We start from the raw sequence: 13,744 nt of genomic DNA on the forward strand, positions 1-13,744 counted from the left end.
GCAGGTGGTGAGCAACTGCATTGTGCATCACTTGCTTTGTATATTCTTTTATCATTATTATTATTATTTTCCCTTCCTTTTCTGTCCTATTAAACCGTCTTTATCTCAACCCACGAATTTTACTGTTTTTATTCCCCCCGATTCTCTCCCCCATCCCACTGGGGGCAGGGGGTGGAGTGAGCAAACGGCTGTGTGGTGTTTAGCTGCCTGCCGGGTTAAACCACAGCACCCCAATATATGCACAACCCCTTCTCCATCTCCCTTAGGAGGTCCTGGCTGTGTATGCCAAGGATGTCAGCAGCTCCTACCTGTACCCAGCTGTCACAGGTCCCCATCACCCCACAGCTACATCTCGAGCTGTGCTGGGAATGGCCAGGTCAATCCTGGGAGCTGATAAGGGCTAACTCTGCATTAAACAGATTAATCATAACTATGATCCCTATAAGGGACTCATATATGTCTTGACCTGCAAAGCAGGACATGGAAATGGGAACTGCAAATGCAAATATCACTTGCTTGTTGATGTATGTTTTTTCCTCTGAGTGGGCCTGGCAGATTGCAGCCTGTGGCGTGGCAGTGCCAGCCTGTCCTCCTGCGTGGGTGAGGCTCTGAGTGGCCCCAGCCAGATCTTCGGCCACGGTGTGCTGCACCGTGCACCCCTGCCCTACCTGCCCTGCCCTGCAGCAGGGCTCGCCCGTCAGGTACATCCTAGTGAAGGGTGTGCAGCTGCCCCGATGCTGAACCCTGCCTGTCGCCTTCCTCTTTGGAGCAAAATAAAACCATAAGAGACTGTCAGCAGTTAGGAACAATCCCGTCCCTTCCCCCTGTTTTACTGCCTGCAAATACTACAGGTAGCGATCTCTCATATTTCAGTGGAAGGAGGTTTTGATCACGTTTCACTTTCCATTGCTTATTGTTTCTGTGCATGATGCTGCTGTTCTCATATGTCCCTTTTTTTAAAAGATTTTGGTTTATTTATTGTTTATCTTCATATGTTCTTTTTCCTGTCTTTTGCACTTTCCTCTTTATTTCTGTCCCCAATCATCTGAAAAGTTTGCTAAACAGTGGGTAAGTGTGTCCTACTTTTATTTTCTTTTTTGCAAATTCCTGTATTAATATGTTACTGTCGTAGAAAAAAATCCCCAAGCTGTAGAGCAGTTCAGAGACTGCCGATCAGACACTGAGACCAACATCCAGCATTTGTAAAGCCCTTGCAGTCTTCCTTCCCAAAGTCTGATTAGTATTTAAAGCAGATTTGTGTCTTTCAATGTGATTTGATGTTAACATTTTAAAACAATATTAATGCCAAGTGGTAATGAATATAGTGACTAGCACCAGTGCTTGAAATGTTTGACTGAAAAATCAAATGTTTTGTGTTGGAAAGCAGTCATAATCAGTATTTTCTCAGTCCATTGAAAATAAGAATATACTGTATGTTTTCACTAATTAAATCTTGTATTGGAAACAGGTCTTTTCTAAATTAGTAGAAGACTGTATTTTAGTACCTATTCTAGCCATATTGCAGCTGATTGCATCAGAGCTCCCAAGCTAAGCAAGGTTTGGCATGTGCAGAAATTGGGTTGAGGACTCAGAAACGCTGATGCTGCAGGCACCGGCGTTGGTCAGCCGGTTCTGAGCTCGTGCCGCGGGATCTGCTAACACCCAGGGCTCAGGGCTAGCACTGCCTGCGGGCTTTTGCATGGGACAAAAAGGCTCATCTTGGTTTGTTGGGGGGTTTTAAATCTATCTTCTAGTCACTGAGCAAAGCATTTAAACGAGTGCTTAATTTGAACCATGTGCCTGCTGAACCCAGTGCGTAACATGCGTTCACATGCTTTGCTGCAGTAGATGGGAAGTGCACAGCACCATCTCCGGGGGTTCGACCCACTGCAAACTCCCCTGGTGCAGCAAATCCTCCCCACTCCCCTTCCGAGGGCTGCGTGGTTTGTGGTGCCCTAGGCAAGAGCTGCCCGTTTCCCTCCGGCGACAGGCGTATCTCATTGTCAGGTGTGATCCATGTGAAAAATGAACAGGATAATGCCCACAGAATGGGATAATGCCTGCAGAATGGAAGCAAAAGGACTCCAGGGTCTCTAGGAGCACTGGGTGCTGGTGCTCTCGGGCATGGCAAAGCCTCTTCTCCGACGCGTGCGTGTGGCTCCTGGAGCTGTGGGCACACAGAAGAGGGCAGGGTTTGCCCATGCTTCACAAACTGGTGTAAGAGTCTCCTGAATTCAAGGTCTCCCCTATAAGTGTAAGTAATCACTGGCCACTACAGTGGAGTACAAGGTAATAAGCTGCATAATTCTTTGGTTTAATGCTACTCCATATTGTGGTTTACCAAGGGAAGAGGCTGACAACCATAGAGCTCTTGCCTGTGATCAAGGCTAATATTTTCCTCACCCTCTCCTTTTATTTTTCTTTAGCACCAGTACCATTCAAAAATAGACGAACTAATTGAGGAAACCGTCAAAGAAATGATAACACTCCTAGTGGCAAAGGTAACCTTCAGCTTCAGGTGAAGTGATTCACTGTTAACATTGCGTTTTTAATATGTGCGTTTCCATTAAAATGTGACACATTAAGATGTTGAATTGGCTTCTTGTTTCTCACAGGCAAGATCATACATCTCCCAGTCCTTTCATGGTGACTCTTTGATGATTAGGAACTGCGTGAGATGTAATACGCTGCTAGCAGGATTGCCATACTGGGCCAGACGTGGTTTTAAGGAATGGGTGTTATGTTGATGGGGTAACACCCGTGGTCAGCATCACCCCACGGCACTGAGGGTAGCTGCAGTCAGGGGGTGGCACCACTAAATGCTGCTGCGTAGACGTTGGGGTGGCACGCAGAGGTGGTCACCACTCCTACGCATAAGGTTGTGCGGACAAAATAATTCATCTTGTGCAAGATCGCCATATGGTCTTCTAAGAAATTAATTTAGAGGTGACAGTAGTGGGAAATACATTCCAAAATGTCAGGTTTAATTGTTTGGAAATTGTTTTTCATCAGAGTCGGCTCCTGTAGCTCAGCTGCCAGCATTTCCCTTGGGTTGTTGTGTAGGTCTGGTGTGCTGCGCTAACACAGAGGGGAATTGGTACGCAGGGAGAAAGATGGTGGGGTGTGTTTTCCTCTAGTTTCAAACTTTCTGAGAACAAGTCATCCCTATTATACAGTGGAGACCTTTAAACATAATCCGCCAACATATGCCAGTTCGATTCTTCTGCAAGAATACCCAGCTAGCTGCGTGCTTGACACTGCGTACTGGGAGCAAGAACCACCAGCTTCCCCGTCCGGAGAGGCTGTGCTGGCTTCCCTGCGTGCTGCACCCACCTCCTGTCCCCAGCATCACCCATGACACCGACGGGTGATTCCCACCCCGCGAGACGTAGCACCTGAAAGGCAATGCTCCTTTCTCCCCGCTCCCCGGCCCGCTGTGCTCAGGGACAGGTTGTCCGTTCCTTTGGCAATACTGAGAGCTCCACTGACTTCTTTGAAGCTGATGTTGATTTTTATGCCCTTGTTCAATTATTAAAAATAATTGCAGTATCTTTTGTCTTCATAGTTTGTCACCATTTTGGAAGGAGTCTTGGCCAAACTGTCTAGATACGATGAAGGAACTTTGTTTTCTTCTTTCCTGTCATTTACTGTAAGTACAGACAATATTTTCTTTTCTTTTTTTTTTTCCCCTGAGTTGTAATCTCCTGCTCTCCCAGGGCTAGATCAGCTACATAATAATCCTGCCATTCTGTGATGTTTGAACACTCTAACCCCCACGTGAATACACAACCTGTATGCAGATATACAGTACATAAACACCCAAGATGCATAGGCCATCTTATTGTAGCACAATGTAAAGCTATCTCTAGTCATCATTCAGGCTGGTGGAGTTTATTCTGTTGAGGATGCATATGAAGATGAAAAAAAATCATTGCACTGTACATGCAATTTGCCCAACTAAAGAAGTTGCTTCATTGCCACCTTGCATGACAGGTGTGTTCCTTTCATTCTTCTGGCCATAATAGTGGCCATCTTAAGAAGTAAAAAACAAAATAAGGGAGATCTAAGGAGTGCCTTCGTGTTTCTAAAAGAAAGGTGGGGGAAATGCCATGAGGTTACACAGCACAAGGTGCGTCTCGTGACACATTTCTCCCTAACATTGCAGAACCAATCCACAGCTCACCCCGTTATGTATTTCCTAGAAAAGTACAGGACAAGAACAATATCCATGCAAAATTGGCCTCAGTATCCACAAGGGCTCAGCAATCTGAGCTGTATTCCAGAAAAGTGTTGTGACAGCTTCTTAAGACAAACACATAGCAGCCGATTTTCAAAGGTCTCCTGAAAATGCATGCCAGGAAGTTTACAAGAGCATCTGTTTGCAAGCGTGGCTTCTCTTAGCTCAGCTCACAGACAGGTGTGCACCCAAATGCATGTGTCTGGGCTTGCTTGGAAAGTTACATTAACATTCTCACCCACCGGCCCCGCTGCCCGCGTGCACAGCCTGTCCTGCGCTCACTTGTTCACGGAGACTGGGCAGGAGGCAGAAGGCACTGCTCTGCAGGCTGGGAAGGCTTTCCAAAATCTCTTTCAGGAGTTGTCTTAGCTACTCGTAATTGTCTGTTGTTTGCTACTCTCGGGCCCTGTTTGCTGAGTTTGAGGCAGTTTTGTAGGATCCGTTTGGAAACGGGGACGGTAAGAATGGATGTAGGAAAGCTCACCAGCTGAGGCAGGAAACTCAGCTCACAGGCAGCTGTGTGCACACACGGTCTGGCAGCTTATCTAAACTAAGCATCACAACTTTTCAGGTGTGCTGGAGCCACTTTGTTCTTTGGAGAAGGAGGGGAAGGGGGGGTGTCCCACTCACTGCCCTGCAGCGCAGCTTTTCTTCCAGGATAACCCCTGCGTGGTTACAGCCCCGGGGCTGTGCTCGCTCTGCTCGGAGGGGATGCAGGGGATGCCTTGGGGTGGATACCTTCCCTCGTTCCAGTGCTGCTGAGGGTTAGGAGATGCTCGCGTGCCAGCAGCAGAGGATGTGGAGGCGGCAGCTTTTCAGGCATCGGAAGTACCAGCATCAGCCTGGGTAGATAGTGTACTGTGCAGCCCTTTCTTCTCCGTGAATCCAAGCTGTTCTTCGGTTGATGCAGCGCTGCTCCCACCACATCCTACTGTTTACGCTGCCGAGTGGTGCTCCCTTTGATTGCTGAGTGAACCCCCTGGCCGCGCTCGGGCTCTGGGCACCCGTGAGGAGGCAGCACATAGGTGCGTGGGGGTCAAGCATCCTCACTCTGCTGCTCCTCGGACACCTACTGACAATTAGCTGCCCCAGCAGCAGCAAAATGGTCTGTCCCACTCCAGTGGCCCCGCAGCCTCTGAGCCCAGCTCCACAGCTTCGGTTTGCTGAGTTTCCAGCCGGGAAGGGGTGTGCATCCAAATAGTTACTGTGCATGGTGTGTCCACATCCCCAGGAAGGTGCTGAGCTCTCGCCCCCAGCAAGGACACTGGGTGCACTGCGGAGGAGCAGGATTGCTCCTTTCTGGGCAAGGAATGTTTCTCGCTTTGGCCTACTTGTTTACTGGGAGCCACTGGGCAGCACCAACCGCAAAAGGAGGCTGAGGAACAGCCCCGACCCCTTTGGCACCGGGCTTAGAAAGTCTCCCTTCCCTGCAGTAGTAATGGGATTTGCTGTGTTTAGTCTTTGCAACGATAAATAGAGAAACCCTCTCTTGTTACAGCATGCTTGCACCACCTCCTACGTTTTCCCTGTCTGAACAAATACAACAAAGTGTGATGGTCCAAGCCGCTGAGCTCTAGAAAGCATTAGTCTCCCACCCCCTTCTACCGACTTCTTTTATCGCGTGTTTTCCAGGCGCTCTGCAAGTGACATGTAATCGGGGGTCTTGTGACAGACAGTTTTATCACCTAGTAGGATATCCTCATTTCCAATTCTTGCCTCGAAATTCAAGATAAAATTAATGCATCTGTTGTCCTAATAAATTCTCACTAGCCACTTCTCCTTGCAGAGGACTTTGGGAGGAAAATACCCTTCTAAATTTGGCCAGACTTTTTTTTTTTTTTCCTGTTTGTTGCTACATTTAAGTGCATCTCAGCAGCAGCAGCCCAGGCCCTGGCTGGGCATCTGCATGTGCAGATCCACTGAGTCACAGGAATGACAGCTGCTAAAATTCCCTTTAATCTGGATGGCCTCTGTAGGTGGAGAATTACACCTACGGTAATTAAAACTAAAGACTCCATATTACCCGAGGGAGACAGAAGTAAAAGATCTTATTTTTGTTCTGCGCAAAATTTGTATGGTAAACTGAGACGTTTCATGGCAAAGTCACATACTTTGTGAAAAACGGCAGCCTAGCAAAAATCACACAACATCCGGCAGTTTGGAAATTTCACTAAATGTAGCCAAATCTGAGTTTAAAGAAAAACAAGTAATTATTCTGATTAAAGGGGAGTGGGCAGGAGAAGCAGCTCAGTTTTTTTGTGGGTGGAGGGGGGAGATCGCAGGAAGCCGACTGAGTTATTCTTGTCCCCTCTTGGCTTTGGGGAAGAAGGCAGCTTGAGACGGTGGCGCTAAGCTGGACCTAAGAGTGCTAAATCCACACTCAGATCGCAGGTTTCCTGGGGTGCCGCTGCATTACTTCATGCCCTGTGTGATATTTGAAAATACAGGTGCATGGCACGGTGTAGTCCCGAGCACGGACCCCAGCTTCAATTCTGCACCATTTTCCGAGCTTTCCTCCTGGTTGTTTAGCTTTGCTGCTCAGAAAAAGAGCTCGTTTGGAGCTAGCTTGGGTAGCCCTGCCTGCGGCTTGCTCCACGCCGGCGTGGGTGTGCCGTGACTGCCTGCTCCTCGGGAGCTGCAGCCGTTGGCTGGGCTCCAGCTGCCTTCATGGATGGAGGCTGGGGCTCCTCCGCTCCCGTTCGGCAGAAGCAAGGGATAGCGCTTCGCTACCTCCCAAGAAAGTTGTGAGGATAAATGCAGTGAAAGAGCGAGGTGTCCAGACAGCCAGCTGGGAACGGGGATACCTGGAGGAGAGACGAGCATTTGCTCTTCGCTGGGAGCAAGGGCTTGGCGCTGATTTTGCTACCTCCTTTGTAAACTCATGTTCTGGGATGTGCCCCGTCCCCCTCCATCCCCTCGGAGAGCCAGACCTTGGGTCGCATCGGGGCAGCAGGCGCTCAGCACCCTCCTCCTGCCCTTACCTCTGTTCTTGCCCCCCCGGCTCGGCAGCCCGGGCGCTGCCAATACTTGCAGCGTTCACCTCGGCAATTACCACCAGTCTGGTCTTTTGTATCGCCTCATTGTGCTTAATTATGCACCCCCCACACACACCATATGAATGCTTCCACCCACTCTCACATTCTGTCTCACACATACATTCATTCTCTCATTTGGGACACATAATTTATTCATCCCAAGATGCAACTGTGTGCGTGTTATATTTAGGCTGTTTTAATGGTAGCTTTAGAAATATTTAAAAGCAGGTGAGCTTTTACACCCAAACAAAGATGGCCGGCAACGCTTACCCTAATTAAAAGCAGAAGCGTTGTGGAAAATCCCAGCCGTACTCTTTCTAGACACGGTGCCTTATGCTACAGTGGGAAAAAGGTCTCTCTGGCCAGCTGGGCACTGCTCAGTTGGAAAAGTTGGCCCTGACACCGGGGGCCACCCCACCTCCCGTGCCAGGTGATGTGCACCCTGCTGCATGGCAAACCGGAGAGAAAGTAAATTTGGGGTCTTGCAGCCCCCGCCGGCTTGTGAGGACACCATAGAGTGCAGTGTCTGCCCTCTGGTACCCTTCCTCAAATAACATCTTTTAAAAGGGGGGGTGGAAATCATGGGAAACACTAATGTAGCTGTGCATCGTCAGGGAAGCAGAAAAGCTTTGGGGCACTTCTCTGTGGCATGGCGTGAGCACGCCGCCCCAACATGGTCTGCAAGCTCCTGTCAGCGTCAAAAAGGGGGAAAATAATGTCCCAGGCTGCAGCCTGCAAAGCTGGGGGAAGCACTCCGTGGCTGGGACTATGGGCAGGGGGCAAAATTAGGGTCCTTTGGGTGCTTTCTTGTGGCCGCCTTGGTGCAGGTGCCTGCCAGCCTTGCCATGCCATCGTGCCCCTGCTGCCAGGGGAGCTCCCACGGTCCCTGGGATGCGGCTCCCAATGGGAGAGACATGCACTGCCTTCAGAGACACGTGGCATCGGGCGGAGAACGAGGCCTCTGAAGAAAATAACGTCTACTTACGAACCCCGTCTTCCCCCGCTCGCTGAAGTAGAAGAGGGAGAAGCACAACTCCCACACTATCATCTGTTGCTATTAGAGCTTTAGCAGCAGTAAAGTTACCTCTCCAAAACAACAACAACAAAAATACCACCCTTGCCTATTCTTTTAGACAGGAAATGTAGTTTTTATCACCCTTTTTCCCCCGCTCAGCATTATGTTGTCCCAAGTCTTGGCTGGAGAAGCTCTTACAGTTGTTTAAAGAAAAAGCAAAGACCTGAAAACGTACCGATGGTATAAACTCTCTTCTTGTTCCTTTTACAGGTGAAGGCTGCTTCCAAATACGTGGATGTACCCGTAAGCACAATTTAAACAACTTCTGTCATAGTAATTTGCATCGTGCTTTGGTTTATGGCATGTGTAGCAACCTACGTTATGCATTAACAGCCAAGATTGAACCATGGGCCTTCACACTTCTAACATTTGAACTGGAAAGCATATCTCCATGATGTTAATAATGAGCAGTTACCCTCTTATGGAGACCTACAAGGCTGTTTAGGCAATAATTTGCAGATGGTGTCAAAAAGGTACCATATTTATGCAATTGGCTTGAATCACATTTTTAAAAAATGGGAGCAGTGCATTCTGTTAATTCTTCATTTGGACTTGTACAAATACAGTTTAATTTCCAAACAAAAAGGTCCAGACATGTTAGAACTGAGCCAACACACATCTAACACATTAGCTAATGTATTTTATTTTTGTTCTTCTAATTGTTGGTTTATTTTACTCTTTTGGAAAATGACTTTTTTATTACTTTGGGGAAATGGTGACGAGCTAGCAACATGTGTTTGGGAAATTGTTAATGAAAATAATTTTTTCCATTTTTCTGTAATTGGTATAGGAAAACTGTACATCGTCTTCTCTAATTAGACCTTGATTCATAAGGAAAAGAGCCCTTAACGTCCTTAGACAGAGCACTTAACTTGCCAGAAATTTACATTTAAATTGAGTTGAAGTGTAGTATATGAATGTTGGCTGAAATAAGGGGTTACTGTAACATTTACAGGCAGAAGGATCCTGAGCAATTGCAAGTGAAAAAAGAGTAGATCTTAATATACCACACCAGTTCCTGCATCCAGTTAGACTGGGCAGTGTAAATCAAGAATAACTCAGCTGAGTTTGGTGACCTGTATGTATAATGTATATATGTACATTTAATGCTGATGCAATTGCTCTGCATGCTCTCACATGACAACGTGATAAATTTATCAGACACCTTGGACCACATCATCTGCGTTCAGTGTTTCCATCCCTTTAGCCCAAAAGAAACCTTTCCTACCAAATTGCCGTATCTTTAGCCCAGCACGAGAAAGACAAACTCTTGAAGAGTAAGAGATCTCGCTTGGTTTAAAATATCCCAATGCAGAGATCGGCATCCTGTTGTCTTGGAGTAATAGGAACAAGATATTGAGAGCATTAGAGAGACTCAGAATTCATTTCTAGCCCTAGAAAATGTGGAGATCCTTCAGTTGAAACTCCTAGTCATTCGAGTGCATCCTAAATATTTAGCCATCAGGAATTTGAGCACAGAACAGTTATTTTAAGTAACTTCTAGGGCAAAGCGTGGCCTTCTCTGAGGCCTCTACGTTCCTGGAAAGTAAAGCATCTCTAGGGAAGCAACCTCGGTAAAATGCTATATAACCCTTTTAAGCTTTTCCAAAAGCATTTTCTCGTTGTACCTGGGGGACCCTCGGGAGGTCCTCAGCATTGTGGCCATGCAAGAGGAGCAGGGCCTGCTCCCGTCCTCGGGCCCAGTCGGATGCTCTGGTTCTTGCGTAAAATAGAGCAGAAATCATTCATCGGGGTTATTTTTTGGTTGTTTCCCCACCTCCCCCTGGAAACGAAGCTGTGTTACAGCGGCTTCCTTAACAGCCTCAACATTTTTGATGAAATCAAGCACCAGCCCCGCACAGCTCCCAGACCTTTGCGGGAGGCCACCCCATGGTCCGTGAGCCACTGCCTTTCCAGGGGAAGGAGAAAGAAAAACCTGTTTGGTTAGAGGCTCCTCTTTTAGAGGACAGAGGGGAAATCCTGGTGTTGAACAGAAAATCATCAGTTAAATCTAATTCCGCAAACGCCGTTGCAATTGTCTGGGTACAAACCAATCCGTTTAATGCCACCTTGAAATGGGCACGATCGGCGTGCTGAAAATTGCTTGAAAGTGTAACACTTGACTACTGCCACATTTGTGTTGTCCTCATTGTTTTTCAAATTAATACCTTGTCATTGTTGCAGTAGGTGTTAAGAAATGTTACTGGCTTCCCAAGGGCCAAGCACTGGCCCTTTGCTTGATAATTGTTTGCTTTGTATTAAAAACCTCCCTTCCTACTGCTTTCCAAACTGTCCTCATTTTCACCCTGGAAATTACACAGATGTGTTAACTAACTTCAATTTACAGTGGCTGACAATCGTATCTTGCAGAGAAACGATACTCTGTGATCTGAGGTAAATCACAGTAACGGAAACTAATGACACTAGTTATTAACAAACTTACAATGTGCCATGGAAATTTAAGGTTTTGTGGCAGTTCTTGTAATGACTCATGTTACAGTATTTTAATGGGTTTCCTTTGAGGTAAGTTTGATTCCAATATATCAAGTACTGTGAACTCAAACAAGATTTTTTTTTTTTAAGTATTTTCCCTTCCACCAGCTTCAGTTCCCATTTTCTTTAAAGAAATGCTGTTGTCCCCAAAATCTTGCACACTTGTAGGTTACTGTTTAAAATCAGTTAAATTCTGCGGAGAGCCCTAGAGATGTGACAGAACGGGGAGGCTTCCTGCAGTTTAGCAGCAGCTGAAACATTCACGTAGACATACATTTCCTGACTTACCATTTACCCAATTTATTCTTAAAAGCAGCACTAAATGTGAGGTCAGGGGTCTAAACAGAAAAAGAAAGGTGATTTTGGCATGCCTCCTGCAACGCCAGCTGCTTACTACACACTTCCTCACATCGTAGAAGAGGAACCAAGAGCCCAGCTCTGGCTGGGCTCTAGCTTTCTACCTGCAGAAACCAGAGGGCTTGCATAGAGAAGATGACCCAAGAAAACAACAAATCTCCAGCCTGGCTTGCTGGTTCACTCATTAGGTCAACAGCACCAAAGGTAGCAAGACATCTTCACGGCGTCGGTATGTCAAGGAAGAGCTTTATTCCTCTGGCCGGCTTCATTCTAGGCAAAAGAAGAGAAAGAGCAAGTGTCTTTGCATGATGTTGTGCTGCACACGGTATTTCACTGGTCACAGGGCACAAAGCAGCGGGACTCAGTGTCTGTCAGGTAAGGAAAGGGCGAACTGCAGGAGGACAGCAGGAGATGGAGGAGAAGGAAAAGCAGGGACGAGGCTACACAGAGGAGCTGTCCCCTGCGCTGCTATTCATGTTTCTCTCTCTCTCTCTCTTCTTCTCTCCCCCATGCAGAAGCCGGGGATGGATGTTGCTGATGCCTATGTGACATTTGTCCGCCACTCTCAGGATGTCCTGCGTGATAAGGTCAATGAGGAGATGTATATAGAAAGGTTATTTGATGTAAGTAAATGCCTTCTCCTCCTTGGACACCAAGCAGGAGAGACCCAAAATGTGACAAAATAAGACAGGAGGATAAGTCACATTTTGAGAAAATTTATTGGTTATAGCTTTAAAAAATAAATAAATCTTTCCTTTCTTTCTGACTAAGGCTCGTATCTGCTCTCTGCCTGCTTTAAATCTCTACTCTAGTCTACTGTGTCTTGGTCTGTCTGTGCGTGGATTTTAAGGGAACAGCATCTTCTAAGAGAGCCCTTTACTATGTTTAAGCTTGTGGAAAATCTCTCTGTAACAGAACATCTTGGTCATTGTTCTTACTGTTAAAATTTGAGCTGGGTTTTTGGCAGATGCGTTTGCTAAGGGCCATCTCTTCTGCACATTTTGCAGTGTGTTTCATTGACGAGCACTCCAAAACTGACAGTGAATTAAGCGTACTAAATTTTAATTTTAGAAGCTAACCAAAACAGACCTGATTAGGAATGGACTTTCGTATTTCAGGAGGACCATCTTGCGGTGTCTGACACCAAAGGTAAAGTTGAGACGTGGTCTCCTTGATGAAGATGGCATGGTAGGAACTGACCCAGATGTTCAGAGCTATTTTTCTGTTGCACAAGATAAATTCGTTGGACTGTAAGAGAACAGTGACCTGTGATGCCCGTTTGTTTTGGATTTGGATGCATGTTAACCAGTATCTCTGTTTCTGTTGCTCTTGTTGCGTTATAGCCTTTCTGTCCTCGTAGCTGTTCTATAGCGAAGGTTTTCTGTTGACGGCCAGCCTGTAGCATTAGTGTTTCAGTCTCCTTTAGGGTATTTGTCCATATATCAATTTCTGTTTGAAGCAGCTTCTGTTCCTACTTTCCTTCCTTTCATCTCTCAGCAGTGCCATTTCTCAGTCTCCCAGCTCTGGAACTGTAACAACCTTCCTCGCTTTCTTTACTCGCTCGTTTGCTTCCTCAGTGTGCAGGGAAAGCTGCTTTTTTTCCCAGCCAACCTCCTCCTTCACTCGATACCTCTCTTTCTGCGCATTACCTGTCCCTTAGAAACCTCTTCCTCCTTTACAATTCCCACTCTTTCTTTCCCCCGTACCTTATCGGATTAAAATGGAACTTATCTCTCATGTCAAATGTTTTATCACATTATATCAAGTGGCATGAATTAGAGTCAAATAATCTTACTGTGTACATCTACTAGCATGACCCATATCCACTGAGAATGCCTCATTCATGCACGGAGCACAGCAGTGCCTCCTCCGGGCGCCGCGCGTGCTCGCTCCGGGGAGAGTTTGCAGCACAGAGCACCAGACGCAAATCACCCATCAAGCAGGCATGGGGAGAAAAAACAAAACATAAAACAAAAGACTGTCGCTTCCATCTGCAGCGGGCCTGCGAGTGCATTGCTCGTTTGTGTTGAAATTTATTCCATGAGCAGTTAAATTTCCAGAGCTCATCTGGACTGTTCTTTTCAATGCCCACACTGCCTTTTCCTTCATCCTTTCCCTATGATTCACAGTTGGTGTGTTTGTACCCTTTGGGCCATTATTTCCAATTTTCAAAAGGGTGTAATTAGCACAAATACTGATTTCAGTTTGATCCACTCGTACTTAGTTTTACCAAGCCATATTTTAAACAAATTAACAGTTGACATGGAAAAAAAAAGAGCAGCTACCTTGGTGGAAAGCAAAAAATGCAAAACTTTTCTTTCCCTCCCTGCTCTCCTTGAGTCTCCCTGGTCTTTGCAGAATAAAATAATCAAGAGTAGGGTTTTTACATTGCTCTGCCTGTTCTGACCCACGCCGGCTGCAGGCAGGAGCCGCAGCATGTGGGAGCTGTTTCCGTTCCTGTTCCCATTCCAATTCCCATTCCCATTCCTGTTCCCCGCGCCGGCGGGGCGGCACTGGGACCCGGTGCCGCCGGCCTCTTCGCACATC

General features: G+C 46.7%; 1 protein-coding gene across 1 annotated transcript in view; it reads left to right on the forward strand.

The window, feature by feature from the left end:
• The window catches only part of CADPS (calcium dependent secretion activator), a 238,364-nt gene that overhangs the window by 204,014 nt on the left and 20,606 nt on the right, over positions 1-13,744 (forward strand). The window contains exons 27-30 of the mRNA XM_019473420.1: positions 2,427-2,501; positions 3,566-3,649; positions 8,558-8,590; positions 11,713-11,820. Of these exons, the coding sequence (XP_019328965.1) occupies positions 2,427-2,501; positions 3,566-3,649; positions 8,558-8,590; positions 11,713-11,820 (300 nt within the window). The remainder of the gene's footprint in view (positions 1-2,426; positions 2,502-3,565; positions 3,650-8,557; positions 8,591-11,712; positions 11,821-13,744) is intronic.

Source organism: Aptenodytes forsteri, unplaced genomic scaffold, assembly GCF_000699145.1.
Source record: "Aptenodytes forsteri isolate BGI_AS27 unplaced genomic scaffold, ASM69914v1 Scaffold53, whole genome shotgun sequence".
NCBI classification, from domain to species: Eukaryota; Metazoa; Chordata; class Aves; order Sphenisciformes; family Spheniscidae; genus Aptenodytes; species Aptenodytes forsteri.